This window comes from Pan paniscus, chromosome 20 (assembly GCF_029289425.2).
Source record: "Pan paniscus chromosome 20, NHGRI_mPanPan1-v2.0_pri, whole genome shotgun sequence".
Taxonomy (NCBI): Eukaryota; Metazoa; Chordata; class Mammalia; order Primates; family Hominidae; genus Pan; species Pan paniscus.
The window spans coordinates 41,660,424-41,676,359 of record NC_073269.2 but is presented as its reverse complement, the minus strand read 5'-3'; the positions used below and the strand labels follow the sequence as shown (position 1 = coordinate 41,676,359).

Below are 15,936 nucleotides of genomic sequence, written 5' to 3'. Positions count from 1 at the left end.
GTCTCGAGAGCTCAAGCGGTCCTCCCACCTCAGCCTCCCAAAGTGCTGGGATTACAGGCCTGAGCCACTGCGTCCTGCTTTTTAAAATTTTTTATAGAGACAAGGTCTTGCTATGTTGCCCAGGCTGATCTTAAACTCTGGGGCTCAAGCGATCCTCCCACCTGGACATCCCAAAGTGCTGGGATTACAGACATGAGCCACCGTGCTCAGCCTATTATTATTATTATTTAGAGATGGAATTTTGCTGTGTCGCCCAGGCTGGAGTGCAGTGGCTACTCATAGGTGTGAACATAGCTTACTGCAACCTCGAACTCCAGGGCTCAAGCGGTCCTCCCGCCTAAGCCTTCCCAGTAGCTGGGACCACAGGCGCACACACAACAGCCACAGAGCATTTCAGTCCAAGGGCATAACATGATTTACACAACCCATCCCTTTGGTGATGGTTGTTGGGTAGTTTCCGATTTTTCACTCTAATAAATAATGACCTCTTTATCCATTACATATTTTTAAAAAATGAAATCTGAATTCAGCAATCAAAGACTATCTGCAGACCACTGGAGTAAATGGGAACCCCAAGAAATTATTTGATGGGGAAGGAAGCCCCCAGGCCCTCTTGGGAAGGCCTAGTCGCGGCTTCAGGGAGAACAAAGAGTGATAATTTGGTTCTTTTTTTTTTTAGAGACGGAGTCTTGTTCTGTCTCCCAGGCTGGAGTGCAGTGGTACAATCTTGGCTCACTGCAACCTCCACCTCCCGGGTTCAAGCGATTCTTGTGCCTCAGCCTCCTGAGTAGCTGGGTCTACAGGTGCACACCACCATGCCCAGGTACTTTTTTGTATTTTTAATAGAGATAGGGTTTCGCCATTTTGGCCAGGCCGGTCTCAAGTTCCTGGCCTCAAGTGATCTGCCCACCTCAGCAAGTGCTGGGATTACAGGTGTGAGCCACCGTGCCCAGCCATAATTCAATTCTTAATGGTTTGCTGTCATGGACCCCTTAGAGAACTTGCTGGAAGCTATATCCCTAGGAGAAGGATTTTTATCACCTATAAGCCTCAGCAGCCCTGTATCTGGATTTTCCTTTGATAAACAACTCCCCTTCCAACACCACCACTGCATGCATCCTTAGCAGCATTACCAAGCCAGGTGCCCTCCCTTTCCCAATCTAACGAAGGGCCTAGAACCTAAGCCAAGACAGTGAGATTCAACTCTGGACCTTTGCTACAGCCCTTGGGAGAGAGGCTCTTTCCTTCTGTTGCATTGCTTAGTTATAAAGACATTAAGTCTGGAGTTGCCAGAGAAATCCTGTCAGGGAATGAAGCAGGTTTCCTGGAAACTTAGATTGAACACCTGGATCCAGACATGCCTGAAGCCAGCCCTATTGACTCAGTTACGTGAGCTGATAAATTCCATTTTACACTTCAGTCAGTGACAGTTGGGTTTCCACCACTTCCATCAGAATAGTTTTTTTTGTTTTTGGAGACAGGGCCTCGATTTGTTGCCGAGGCTGGAGTACAATGGTGAGATCTCAGCTCACTGCAACCTCCACCTCCCGGGTTCAAGTGATTCTTCTGCCTCAGCCTCTGGAGTGGCTGGGATTACAGATGTGCGCCACCATACCCGGCTGATTTTTGCATTTTTGTAGAGATGGGGGTCTCACCATTTTGGCCAGGCTGGTCTTGAACTCCTGACCTCAGGTGATCTGCCCGCCTCGGCCTCCCAAAGTGCTGGGATTACAGGCGTGAGCCACTGCGCCTGGCCTAGAACAGTTCTTGTTCACTCTCCCGTGACCCAGAAAAAAAAAAAAACTCATTCATTCATTCATTCATTCATTATTTATTTATTTATTGACTATCTAGTATATGCTTAGCCCCGTGCTGGGTGATGATGGGGACAGTAAAGTGACCGTGACAGAACTCTCACGGCAATAGAGGCTTCCAGAGCTCAAATGGCAATCACAAACGGTTCAGCAAGAATGGCGATGCCTGCCATGAAGGAGGAGGTCAGAGAGCTACAAGAGAGGTATCTGTGAATGGGAGGTGGGATCATGGAGAGGTCCCTTGAAAGATGGGCTAAGGATACGTGCACACAAGCCCTGGGGTTTCAGGGCACACTTGAGACACAGTAGGGCTCAGGAACCTGGAAAAAGATCTTGGAAGTGGAAGGACGTAAGGGCTAGGGAGGTTGGGAGGTGAGAGGTGAGGCAGCCATCCAGGCCCCAGCGGAGGAAGCAGGAGGAGGGTGCGGAGGAGTCCGGGGTGTGTATGTTGCCTTCCCCTCCTGTCCCTCAGAGCGTGGTGTAGAAATACATGGCTATCAGCATGACCGGGAGCTGGCGAGGAGGCAGCAAGATGAGGGCTCTCCGCCCCCCACCCCCAGCCCACCCAGCCTGTGGGCTCCCCGCCTCTCACCGTCCACATCAGGATGGCAAACCCAAACCACGAGATACCCCACGTGTAGCTGTCGATGGCGTGGCCGATGTGTTCGAAGCAGCCCTGGGCAGGGGGATGGGGGAGGTTTGAGAAGACGCCCATGAGGGTAGCCGCTGAAAGCGAGAGTCACTGTGCGCCCTTGGGAAAGTCACCACCTTCCCTGCGCATTGGTTTTCTCACTTGTGCAATGGGGACCATGGCACTGTCCACCTCCTCGGGTGGTTTCGGGGCCCCAGGGAGCTGATGTTGAACCCAGGCCCTGCACAAGTAGGTGCCGCCCTGCTGATGGCTATGACAATCTGAGGGTGATTTTGATCTTACAGCTGGCTTTTTTTTTTGGAGACAGTCTCGCAGTCTCCCTCTGTCACCCAGGCTACAGTGCAGTGGCGTGATCTCGGCTCACTGAAACCTTTACCTCCCGCGTTCAAGCAATTCTCCTGCCTCAGCCTCCTGAGTAGCTGGGATTACAGGTGTGCACCACTACGCCCGGCTAATTTTTGTATTTTTAGTAGAGACGGGGTTTCACCATGTTGGTCAGGCTGGTCTCGAACTCCTGATCTTGTGATCCTCCCATCTCGGTCTCCCAAAGTGCTGGGATTACAGGCATGAGCCACCGTGCGCGCCCGGCCTTTTTTTTTTTTTAAAGTCTCTTGCCTTTTTTAAGTCTCTTGCCTAGGCTAGAGTGCAGTGGCACCATCACAGCTCTCTGCAGCCTTGACCTCCTAGACTCAAACAATCCTCCTGCCTTAGCCTCCCCAGTAGCTGGGATTACAGGCGCGCACCACCACGCCTGGCTAATTTTCTGTACTTTTTTGTAGAGACGGGGTCTTGATATGTTGCCCAGGCTGGTCTTGAGCTTCTGACCTCAAGTGACGCTCCTGCCTTGGCCTCCCAAAGTGCTGGGATTACAGGCGTGAGCCCCCGTGCCTAGCTCTATTGTTTTGTTTGATGTTTTGTTTTGTTTTTTTTGTTTGAGATGGAGTTTCACTCTGTCGCCCAGGCTGGGGTGCAGTGGCACAATCTCGGCTCACTGCAACCTTCACCTCCAGGGTTCAAGTGATTCTCCTACCTCAGCCTCCCGAGTAGCTGGGATTACAGGCACGTGCTACTGCTCTGGGCTAATTTTTGCATTTTTAGTAGAGATGGGGTTTCGCCATGTTGGTCAGGCTGGTCTCGAACTCTTGACCTCAAGTGATCTGCCCTCCTCAGCCTCCCAAAGTGCTGAGATTACAGGCATGAGCCATCGCGCCCGGCCCTATTATTGCTCTTATTCTCGGACAACCTGAGTAAAGTTGTAGGTGCCAGGTCTGGTTCAGACAGACCCGGGGTGCATCCTGCTGACTTGAGAGAGAGTTGGGGGAGCACTCGAAAATCAGAGAGGGGACCCAGCGTGGTGGCTCACGCCTGTAATCTGAGCACTTTGGGAGGCTGAGGTGGGTGGATCACTTGAGCTCAGGAGTTCGAGACCAGCCTGGACAACATGGTCAAACCCCGTCTCTGCTAAAAATACAAAAACTAGCCAAGAGGGTGGTGCGCACCTGTAATCCCAGCTGCTCTGGAAGCTGAGGTGGGAGAATCCGTTGAACCCGGGAGGCAGACGCTGCAGTGAGCTGAGATTGTGCCACTGTACTCCAGCCTGGGTGACAGAGTGGGACTCGGTCTTGAAAAAAAAAAAAAGAAAGAAAGAAAGAAAAAGAAAACAAGAAAATCAGAGAGGGGAAGAGGAGAGGGAAAACGCTAGATGGACAGACACAGGGAGGGAGAAAGAGAGAATCAGAGAGGGAGCAGAGACCAGAAGAAGACAGACAGATGGATAGACAGATGGAGCAGGGCAGACGGCCACACCTTGGTGAACAGGTAGTCCATGTGCCCCAGGCGGCAGCCCTCCTCGTTGAGGGGGATGAAGTTTCCCGTCCGGCGACAGCACAGTGGGGGCCAGGGGAACACCACCTCCGGAGTGGCCGCCCGGAAGGCTGACGTGAAGTTCACCCAGTCCATGGGACCAGATGTGCCACAGCATTCTTGCTAGAGTGAAAAGCAGGGGGTCAGGCAGGCTCGGGCTCAGAGAGGACAGTTGCTTGCCTGAGGTCACACAGCAAGGAGGGGCAGGATTGGCCTTTGACACAGCTGGGCCCAACTTCCCCATGTCCTGGGCCTCCAAGCGAGTGTGTCCGGTGGGTGTCTGTGTGTGTGAGCATGGTGCAGACAATATTTGTCCCAGGACCAGGAGGCTGATGGGGGATTTGGATTAAACCTGCACCTCTGACTTATTTTAAAATATTTTTGCCGGGCACAGTGTCTCACGCCTGTAATCCCAGCTCTCTGGGAGGCCGAGGTGGATGGATCACCTGAGGTCAGGAGTTCGAGACCAGCCTGACCAACATGATGAAACCCCGTCTCTACTAAAAATACAAAATTTGCCGGGTGTGGTGGTGGGCGCCTATAATCCCAGCTACTTGAGAGGCTGGGGCAGGAGAATTGCTTGAATCCGGGAGGTGGCGACTGCAGTGAGCCAAGATCGTGCCACTGCACTCCAGCCTGGGAATCAAGAATGAAACTCCATCTCAAAAAATAAAATAAAATAAAATATTTTTATCAACAACTATGCTGATAAAATAACACAAAAAGGGCAGATTTCTGGCTTTTCCTGGCCTTGGTAAGGAATCCAGGTGTTTAATTTGTGGCTCCTGAATGAGGAAAACATAGGCTTGGGCACCCTTCAAACATGGGTTCAAATCCTGGCTAGCTAGAGGACTTGGGCCACATTGACGCCTCAGTTTTCCTTAAGTCCTCAATTTCTTCTTTTTTTTTTTTTTGAGACGGAGTCTCCCTCTGTTGTCCAGGCTGGAGTGCAGTGGTGCCATCTTGGCTCACTGCAACCTCCCCCTCCTGGGTTCAAGTGATTCTCCTGCCTCAGCCTCCGAAGTAGCTGGAATCACAGGCGCACACTACTACACCTGACTAATTTTTGTATTTTTTGTAGAGACAGGGTTTCACCATGTTGGCCAGGATGGTCTTGAACCCCTGAACTCAAGTGATCTGCCCGCCTTTGCCTCCCAAAGTGTTGGGATTATAGGTATGAGCCACTGCACCCAGCCAATTTCTTCCTTTTCCAGTGCAATATCATGTTGGATTTGAGGAAGACTGTATCTCTTCAAACCTGGAAGTCTGAGTTTGAATCCTTCCAGTTCTGTGACCTACCAGGTGTGTGACCTCATGCAAGATATTCAACCTCTTGCTTTGGTCTCCTCATCACTAAAAGGCCGATCTCCCTTATGGAGTGGTCGTGAGGATTAAAAAAGCTTTAAAAGTGCTTTGAAAGGCTGGGCGCGGTGGCTCAAGCCTGTAATCCCAGCACTTTGGGAGGCCGAGGCAGGTGGATCACAAGGTCAGGAGATCAAGACCATCCTGGCTAACACCCATCTCTACTAAAAATACAAAAAATCAGCTGGGCGCGGTGGCAGGCGCCTGTAGTCCCAGCTATTCGGGAGGCTGAGGCAGGAGAATAGCGTGAACCCGGGAGGCGGAGCTTGCAGTGAGCCGAGATCGCGCCACTGCACTCCAGCCTGGGTGACAGAGCAAGACTCTGTCTCAAAAAAAAAAAAAAAAAAAAAAGATAAAAAAAAAAAAATGTGCTTTGAGGCCAGGCACTCGTGGCTCATGCCTGTGATCTCGGCACTATGAGAGGCGGAGGTGGGAGAATCGCTCCAATCCTGAGCCCAGGAGTTCCAGACCAGCCTGGGCAATACAGCAAGACCCCCATCTCCACAAAAGATAATTTAAAAAACTTAGCCGGGTGTGGTGGGGCGCAACTGTATTCCCAGCTACTCGGGAAGCTGAGGCGGGAGGATCACTTGAGCCCAGGAGTTGGAGGTTGCAGTGAGCTATGATCACTCCAGCCTGGGCAACAGAGCAAGACCCCATCTCAAAATATAAAAATAAACGTCCTTTGAACAGTGTGAAACCTAGCTCAGTGAATGGTGCTGTTACTATCATTGTTATTATCAACATTTCTGTTGAGGTAGTATGTGTAGGCTAAGAGCAGGGAGGTCAGGAGCTAGGCTGCCGGGTTCCAATCCCAGCTCCCACCACTTACCGACTGCGTGGCCTCGGGCAAGGGACTTTCCCTTTCTGGGCCTGTTTACTCATCCGCAGAACGGTGATGACCGCAGCCCTGCTCTCCTAGAGATCTCATGAGCGGATGTCTTTAAGGCACTCACTCCTCTAAAAGCTGGCACATCCGGAGCTCTATCGGCCTCTGTGGACCGAGCCCAGGGCCCTCCCAGCACCCGGTCCACCCCGCCCACCTCAATCATGACGCGGTCCCAGAGGCGGGTCAGCTCCTGGCCCTGGTCGGTGTCCGCGCTGTAGAAGGTCAGCATCTGCTTGGTGATCAGGGATGGGTTGGACACCATCTGAGGAGAACAGGTAAGAACAAGGGCCGGCAGGGCTGGGTGGGGAGAGAGGACGACCTCCGCCCCGCCGCGCCGGGACCCTCGCCCCTCCCATGCAGGTCAGGCCCCTCCCCAGGCCTCGCCGGGCTCACGTAGTCACGGTGGGTGTAGGACGTGATGCAGGAGGCGCACTCGAAGATGTAGACGATGAGCATGAGCACCAGGTACTGGGGAGACAGAGGGAGGACGGCCCGTCGGGCAGAGCCCGTGAAGCCACACCCCGTCAGGGAAGCATCATTGGGGAAATGTAAGTTTTAAAAAAGTCTGGGGCAGTGTGACTAGCAGCATCTATAATATGTGGTGGGTGTTCAGGTGTTCGCTGTATTGTCTTCCAACTTTTCTGTATTTTGAAATATTTAATTTAATTAATTTATTTTTGAGACAGGCGAGGCGTGGTGGCTCACGCCTATAATCCCAGCACTTTGGGAGGCCGAGGGGGCGATCACCTGAGTCAGGAGTTCGAGACCAGCCTGGCCAACATGGTGAAACCCCTTCTCTACTAAAAATACAAAAATTAGGGCTGGGCATTGGTGGCTCACGCCTGTAATCCCAGCACTTTGGGAGGCTGAGATGGGAGGATTGCTTGAACCCTGGAGTTCAAGATCAGCCTGGGCAACACAGTGAGACCCCGTCGCTACAAAAAATAAAAATAAAAAAATTAGTTAAGCATAGTTACTACTAGTGGTAGTGTTAGTCCTAGCTATTTGGGAGGCTGAGGTTGGAGGATCGTTTGAGCCCAGTAGTTGGAGGCCTCAGCGAGCTATGATCGCACCACTGCATTCCTGCCTGGGCGACAGAGCAAAACCCTGTCTCTTAAAACAAACAAGGGTGGGTGCAGTGGCTTACGCCTGTAATCCCAACACTTTGGGAGGTTGAGACGGGTGGATCACCTGAAGTCAGGAGTTCAAGACCAGCCTGACCAATATGGTGAAACCCCATCTACTAAAAATGCAAAAATACAAAAATTAGCTGGGCATGGTGATGGGTGCCTGTAATCCCAGCTACTCGGGAGGATGAGATAGGAGAATAGCTTGAACCCAGGAGGCGGAGGTTGCAATGAGCCGAGATTGTGCCATTACACTCCGGCAACAGAGTGAGACCCTGTCTCTTAAAATAAAACAAACAACATAAAACGATGTTCTCAGATAATCAGAGACATTTGACACAGACTGGGTATTGGAAGATATAGAAGAACTTGATTGAATTTGGTGGGTTGTGCCAACGGCACAGAGGGCAGGAGGAAAAAAAAAAAGCTTGTCAGTTGATGTTTAATGCAAATTCTTTTCTTGTCCTCACCTGGCACCTTCATCTATAAAGCAGCAGGAGGTTGCGTGTGGATGTGTGAACTCTGCTGCTGGGAGATGGATGACATTGCACAACCTCCTGACTGCTTTAAAACAATGTGCTTATCACTCAGAGAAATGTGTGCTCCAGTATTTACAGGCAAGTGACTTGGCATCTAGAATGTGCTTCAAAATACCTAGAAGAAAAAGTATGAGAGAAGGGGGATAGAGGAGACAATGTCGGGCAGTCTGCAGCTGATGTTGTTGAAATCAGGTGAGAGGTATGCAGGGCTCAAATACTGCGGACTCTAGTCTACTTTAGAAATTTCCTGTAAGAAATTTGGGGGCCGGGCGTGGTGGCTTATGCCTGTAATCTCAGCACTTTGGGAGGCCGAGGTGGGCGGATCACGAGGTCAGGAGATCGAGACCATCCTGGCTAACACGGCGAAACCCCATCTCTACTAAAAATACAAAAAAAAAAATTAGCCGGGCGTGGTGGCAGGTGCCTGTAGTCCCAGCCACTCGGGAGGCTGAGGCAGGAGAATGGCATGAACCCGGGAGGCGGAGCTTGCAGTGAGCCGAGATCACACCACTGCACTCCAGCCTGGGCGACTGAGCAAGACTCCGTCTCAAAAAAAAAAAAAAGAAATTTGGGGAGAAAATGTCTTAGTTAATGACAAACTAATGGGGAAACAGACACAATTTTTTTTTTTTTTTTTTTTTTTTTGAGACAGAGTCTTGCTCTGTCGCCCAGGCTGGAGTGCAGTGGCGCGATCTCGGCTCACTGCAAGCTCCGCCTCCCGGGTTCACGCCATTCTCCTGCCTCAGCCTCCCGAGTAGCTGGGACTACAGGCGCCCGCCACCATGCCTGGTTAATTTTTTGTTTTTTAGTAAAGACGGGATTTCACCGTGTTAGCCAGGAAGGTCTCGATCTCCTGACCTTGTGATCCACCTGCCTGGGCCTCCCAAACTGCTGGGATTACAGGCGTGAGCCACCGAGCCCGGCCCAGACACAATTTTAAAAACTAGTTGGGTGACTTTTTAGGGCTTTGGTTAAATTGTTATGCCAGATAATTAAATACAGGATAAGAAAATAAGAGGGCAGGTATGGTGGCTCATGCCTGTAATTCCAACACTTTGGGAGGCTGAGGTGGGAGGCTCACTTGAGGCCAGGAGTTGGAGACCAGCCTGGGCACCATAGTGAGACTCCATCTCTACAAAAAATACAAAAATTAGCTGCACATGGTGATGCACACTTGTAGTCCCAGCTCATTGGGAGGCTGAGGTGGGAGGATCATTTGAGACGAAGAGTTCGAGGTGGCAATGAGCTATGATTGTGCCACTGCACTCCAAACTGGGCAACAGAGTGAGACCCTGTCTAGAAAAACAAAGAAAGGAAGGAAGGGAGGGAGGGAGGGATGGAAAGAAGGAAGGGAAGGAAGTCCATGGCTCCATCGTACCCAGGATAAAGCCAAAGTCCACAATACCTGCCTGTCTAGAAAAATGAAGGAAGGAAGGAGGGAGGTGGGGAGGGGGGAGGAGGGGAGGGGAGGGGAGAGGAGGGGAGGGGAGGCGAGAGGAGGCGAGGGGAGGGGAGGGGAGGGGAGGAGTCCATGGCTCCATCTTACTCAGGATAAAGCCAAAGTCCACAACACCTGCCTTCCCTCCTGCTTCTTTCCCATCCCCATTCCTCACTGTTCTCCTCCCCATCTGTCTGCCTCATGTCCTCTCACCCCCCAACCTCCTCCTCACTCAGCTCCAGCTGCTTTGGACTCCTGGCCCGCTCTGGCCTCAGAGCCTTTGCCCTTGCTGCCACCTCCACCTGGAAGGCTCTTCCTCCAGTTACACACCTGCCTCGCTCCCAGTGCCTCTAGGTCTTTGCTTTCCCTGGCAGTGAGGTCTTCCCTCGCCCTCCTCGGCTCCTGACCTCCCCTCCTGTTCACTGTCTTCCTCCTCTGAGCACCACTTCCCTGGGTCAAGGGCTTTTATGTTTCGCTCAGCACAGAGCCCCAGTGCCCAGCGTAGGGCTCAGCACGTAGCTCCTGCTCATAAGCATTTGTTCATCAAAGGAGTGGCTGCTCCTGGGAATCTGAAAAACCCTCGGCTGTCGAGGAAACACAGTGCTGTCTCTGTGTCATTGGGGCCTGAATTGGAATCCCTGCTCTCCTGGTCACCTGGGAGAGGCTGTTAGCCTCTTTGAGCCTCAGTTTCCTCATCTGGTAAATGGGTTGAAAAGCACTAGCTGTGAAGGGCTTCTGGCAAGATTGAGGAAGCTCATTTTCTTTCCTTTTTTTTGAGATGGAGTCTCGCTTTGTCATCCAGGCTGGAATGCAGTGGTGTGATCTTGGCTCACTGCAACCTCTGCCTCCCGGGTTCTAGTGATTCTTCCGCCCCAGCCTCCTGAGTAGCGGGGATTACAGGTGCCTGCCACCATGCGTGGCTAATTTTTTTTTTTTTTTTTTTTTTAGAGATGGGATTTCGCCATGTTGGCCAGTCTGGTCTTGGACTCCTGACCTCAAATGATCTGTCCGCCTCAGCCTCCCCACGTGCTGGGATTACAGGCATGAGCCACTGCGCCTGGCCACGAAGCTCATTTTCTAAACTGCTTACCCTAGTGTCAGGTGCATGAGAGACACTTGGGAAGTGTGGGTTATTCTTGTGGGCAGAGATTAAGAGCACAGCCTCAAGAGCCGATCTGCTCAGGTTGAAACTGGCTCTGCCACTGTCTCAATGTGTGACCCTGGATAAGTGACTTCACTTCTCTGAGCCTCAGTTTCAATCTTCATCAAATAGGGTCATGATGATGACAGTATCTCTTGGTGGACTATGAGGAATAAATGAACTAATCCAGTAAACCATTTAGAACAGCTCGTGGCTTGTAGTAAACCATTATTAAATGGTAGCTGTGCTATTATTGGCAGAGTTCATGAGCATGGACTCTGGAAAGCAGCTAGCAGGGGTTCAAATTCTAGCTCTGCACTGGGTGCAGGTAGAGGGGCTCAAGCCTGTAATCCCAGCACTTTGGGAGGCTGAGGCAGGAGAATCATTTGAGCCAGGAGTTTGAGACTAGCCTGGACAACATAGTGAGACCCCCATCTTTACCAAAAAAAAAAAAAAAAAGAAAAAATCCCAGCTCTGCTACTCAAGCCTGGGTTATTGGGCTGTGGGAAGACTGAATGAGATGATGCCTGGGATCCCTGAGTGTGACACCATGGGGAACTCACACTCGTGGCTGGGGCTGCACCTGCTACTATGACTCAGTGATGCTGAACTCTGTTTTCAGTGTCCCCATCCCCCCACCCCTGGGGTCTCACCGTGAGGACCATGGACCGGCGGCGGCAGAGTGCGGCGCCCACACCAAAACTGGCTACCATGAAGAAGGAGAAGCCGCAGAAGATGGCAATCCAGGCACCAGCGAAGACGTCATCCTTGCCTGAGACTCCCATCAGTGGGTATACACGGTACTGGTCGGCTGTCACCCATATGGTCTCAGCAAACAGGGCCAGGCCTGACAGCTGGACAGAGCGGTGGGTTAGGAAGGTCTGCTCGGGGCCAGCAGCCCTGACACCAGGCATCTCCACGAGCAAGTTCCTTCCCCATTTGGAGCCTCCACTGCCCTCTCAGTAAAGTGGGCAAAGACCTCGCCTTCCATGAGCAGCGATGAGGGTGAGCAGAGGCCAGGAGAGAAGAGACAGCCCAGCCAGACAACCGACCCCCACGCCCCAGCTGCCAGTTTCTTCGGGGATAAAAGGGGATGCCACGTGGAAAGGCTGGAGCAGTGGACTGGCACAGAGGAGATGCTTGGTCCATCTGCCCTCCCTTGACGGTGCTGTTATTCCCCGAGGAGGGGAACATGGCCATGGCCATAAACATTACAAATGGGCCAGGCAAGGTGGCTCACACCTGCAGTCCCAGCATTGTGGGAGGCCGAGGCGGGAGGATTGCTTGAGCCCAGGAGTTTGAGACTAGCCTGGGCAATAGTGAGACCCCATCTCTACAAAAAATAAAAAAATTAGCTAGATGTGGTGATGTGCACCTGTAGTCCCAGCTACTCGGGAGGCTGAGGCAGGAGGATCAGTTGAGCCCAGGAGTTGGAGGCTGCAGTGAGCAAGCATCACACCACTGCACTGCAGCCTGGTCAACAGAGTGAGATCCTGTCTCTAAAACAAACACACGGCCAGTCGCGGTGGCTCACACCTGTAATCCCAACACTTTGGGAGGCTGAGGTGGGCAGATCACCTCAGGTCAGGAGTTCAAGACCAGCCTGGCCAACATGGTGAAACCCCATCTCTTCTAAAAATACAAAAAGTAGCTGGATGTGGTAGCATGTGCCTGTAATCCCAGCTGCTCGGGAAGCTGAGGCAGGAGAATTGCTGGAGCCCAGGAGGTGGAGGATGCAGTGAGCCGAGATCTCGCCACTGCACTTCAGCCTGGGTGACAGAGGGAGAATCTGTCTGAAAAAAAAAAATTAGCCAGGCGTGGTGGTGTGCGCCTGTAATCCCAGCTATTCTGGAGGCTGAGGCAGGAGAATCACTTGAGCCCGAGAGTTAGAGGTTGCAGTTAGCTGAGATCATCCACTGCACTCCAGCCTGGGCAACAGAGTGAGACTCCATCTCAAAAACAAAACAAAACAAAACAAAAAACACAAAACCAAAACCCAATGTTAATTGAAAGACACTGTTGTTTTTCCTTCTTGTGGCCTCCTGTGCACCAGGCTGTCACTTTATATCCATAGTGATGCTGATGGTGATAGCCAGCATTGGTCGGGCACTTTCCCTGAGCTGAGGGCCACGCATAGATTAATCCACATGACAACAGCCCACACAATGAGGACACAGTCTATAGATGAGGAAAGAAGGCACAGAGAGGGACAGTCGCTTGCTAAGGTCACAGAGCTGGGGAGAGGCAGAGCTGGGATTTCAACCCAGGCTGTGCTGACCACTGAGTCTGCCCGAGAGACAGTTCTGGACCCTCATCCCCCACCCCGAGCTCAGGACTGTCCCCTCCCCACCACACAACCACTCGGCTCCCAGCACTGGGGCGAGTCTCACCAGAATAATGATATTGCCCACAACTAGCAGGCCCACCACAACTGGAGATCCCTTTCCCTTCTCGGCCTCCGCTGCTGCTGCAGACGCCATCATCCTGGAACACATGAGCAGGGATGAGGCCAGGAGCGTAAAGGCCCAGCCGGACCCCCCATCTCTGAGCCACACCCTGGCTTCGAGGGGTTGCTCCAGCTCTCTGCGGGGCCCAGGCTGGTACTGATGTACCCACAGCCCTGGCGGGGCGGCATTTTGCACAAGAGGACACCCGGCTCCAGTGGGGCAGTCACTGGCCTGAACTTGGCACTGCCCCTCCCTGAGCCTCAGACCCCTCATGCCACACCCAGACTCCCAGGGACCCCTCCTCACCTTCTCTGTCTGCAGCCTCTCTGGCCAGCCCCACCCACCGTGGCTCCCTATATACGCCCAGGCCCCTCCTTGGGCTAGTCTCCCAGGAAGGAGGGAGGGTGTGTGTGTGTGTGTGTTTTGGGGCACGGCAGTGGGGTGGACAAGAGGCCGAGCCGGCAGACCAGCCTGGGTGAACAGCTTTGATGGGCTCCCTGCCACCCCCATGATTTATAGACCTGAAATACCAGATTGTGTAGGACCCATGGCCTCTGGGTCCCAGGCTTTGTTGGTGGTGGAGGAGTTGGAGGTGGAGGGGCGCGCGCACCACCTGGTGTCTCTCTTGCTAGGACATGGGCCTTCCTGGGAATAGGAGCAGGATCCAAATCAGGGCGGGGCATGGTAGCTCAGGCCTGTAATCCCAGCACTTTGGGAAACTGAGGTAGGCGGATCGCTTGAGCTCAGTAGTTTGAGACCAGACTGGGTGACATAGTGAAACCCCATTTCTACAAAAAATACAAAAATAATTAGCCAGGCTCATGCCTGTGGTCCCAGCTACTTGGGAGGCTGAGGTGGGAGGATGGCTGAACCTGGGGACAGAGGTTGCAGTGAGCCAAGATCGTGCCATTGCACTCCAGCTTGAGTGACAGAGCCAGGCCCTGTCTCCAAAATCAAACAAACAAAAAATCCACTTCGGACCCACAGATGGGTCCTGAATCCCAGAAGTGTCTCTCCTGCTGTGTGACCTTGCACAGGTGGCTCTCCTCTGTGAGGCCGGGAGCCCGTGGGGAGGCCCAGGCAGGGACCCCTGCCAAGGCCAGGGCTGGACCGAGGCAGAGCAGTGGGGAGATGAGGGGACAGGTGGAAGGGGTGCTTAGGAGGCTGACTACATGGGCGGTGGGCTGAGGGAAAGGATGGCACCCAGGATAGGTGTGTGAGGGGAGTCTGAGATAAGTGCAAAGATGGGGGAGAAGAACATGCTAGAAAATGAGAGGGGGCACACCGGGCTTGGTTGAAGAAAAGTCCCCGTCGCCCCCCAACACACGCATGGACCAAGCAGACATTTATTTCTTCAGGTGCAGAATGAGAAACCTAGGTTCAAATCCCGGTTCTGCCTCTTCTGGGCAGCACGACTTGGCTTGTGGATTTGCCCATCTGCGAAATGGGTATCATCAGACCGCTTCCCTGGCGGAGGTGGGGACTGAGCCAGCACGTGTCCCCAGGGGCCGCCGATGCTGCCCACGAGGCCACGGTCTCTCCGATGCCACGCCCTCGCAGCGCAGGGCTGGCTCCATGCAAAAATGGTGGCCCAGGCCCCCCGACACCGTCCCCAGAACTTCTCAACCCCAAGGCTAGGCCGTGTATTGCCTCTGCTGTGGGAGCAGTGGCTCCCCACTGCGGTGCCTGCGAATTTGGCAAATGACACTGAAAATCCCTTCGTCAAGGCACTGGTTTGGTAATAAGATACATGAGATGTTTTCCGATTAAAATGGTTAATTTGGTTTTAGTCAACCCACTTTAGATTTTAAAATAGTTTTTTTGGCCAGTCGTGGTGGCTCACGCCTGTAATCCCAGCACTTTGGGAGGCCAGGGTGGGGGGATCACCTGAGGTCAGGCTGACTAACATGGTGAAACCCTATCTCTACTAAAGATACAAAATTAGCCAGTCGTGGTGGCAAGTGCCTGTAATCCCAGCTACTCAGGAGGCTGAGGCAGGAGCTAATCGCTTGAACCTGGAAGGCAGAGGTTGCAGTGAGCTGAGGTCGTGCCATTGCTCTCCAGCCTGGGTGACAGAGTGAGACTCTGTCTCCACAACAACAAAAATCTGTAAAGTGTTTATTCAAGAAAAGCAGCTGAATCTTAGTAAGAGCAGTGAACTTTATGACTTTTTTAAAATTTATTTTTATTTTTGTTTTCTTGAGACAGAGTCTCACTGTCACCCAGGCTGGAATGCAGTGGCACGATCTCAGTTCACTGCAACCTCCGCCTCCCAGGTTCAAGCAATTCTCCTGCCTCAGCCTCCCGAGTAGCTAGGATTACAGGCGCCCGCCACCACGCCCGGCTAATTTTTATACTTTGTGACATTTTTAATTGGCCTAGTTCCATTCCCCCACTCCAGCTCCATGGTAGCCTTGAATATTAACTGCCAGCATTCTCAGTGGAAACTAGCAGCCTGGCATACACCAAACGGGGCAGAAGAGGATGAAACTCCTTAAAAGCCTCACTCCCAGAAAGTCAGAATTATTTGATTCGTCTTGTGGTTCCCTGGAAGCCCCTACTTGCAATGTTGTCTGTATTTGACCTAACTTAGAGCTCATACATCATCAAAATTATTTCCCCAGGGGCATTTGTGAAACACAATTGCATGCAATTGTTTAACTA

The 15,936-nt window shown here is 52.4% G+C and overlaps 1 protein-coding gene and 1 long non-coding RNA gene across 2 annotated transcripts; one reads left to right on the top strand and one right to left on the bottom strand.

Annotated features, from left to right (window-relative positions):
• Positions 1 to 1,815: 1,815 nt before the first annotated feature.
• Positions 1,816 to 14,610, bottom strand: UPK1A (uroplakin 1A). Its single transcript, XM_034945108.4, has 7 exons — positions 13,216 to 14,610; positions 11,479 to 11,679; positions 6,974 to 7,048; positions 6,735 to 6,842; positions 4,273 to 4,452; positions 2,407 to 2,490; positions 1,816 to 2,327 (listed from the first exon to the last, which is right to left on the bottom strand). Exons 1-7 carry the CDS (start codon positions 13,780 to 13,782, stop codon positions 2,283 to 2,285), a joined length of 1,260 nt encoding a protein of 419 aa, XP_034800999.2. The 5' UTR covers positions 13,783 to 14,610; the 3' UTR covers positions 1,816 to 2,282.
• On the top strand, positions 6,716 to 12,185 carry LOC130541000 (uncharacterized). The gene is made up of 2 exons (XR_008955035.2): positions 6,716 to 6,855; positions 11,448 to 12,185. It is a non-coding gene; the product is annotated as an uncharacterized LOC130541000 (long non-coding RNA).
• Positions 14,611 to 15,936: the final 1,326 nt, after the last annotated feature.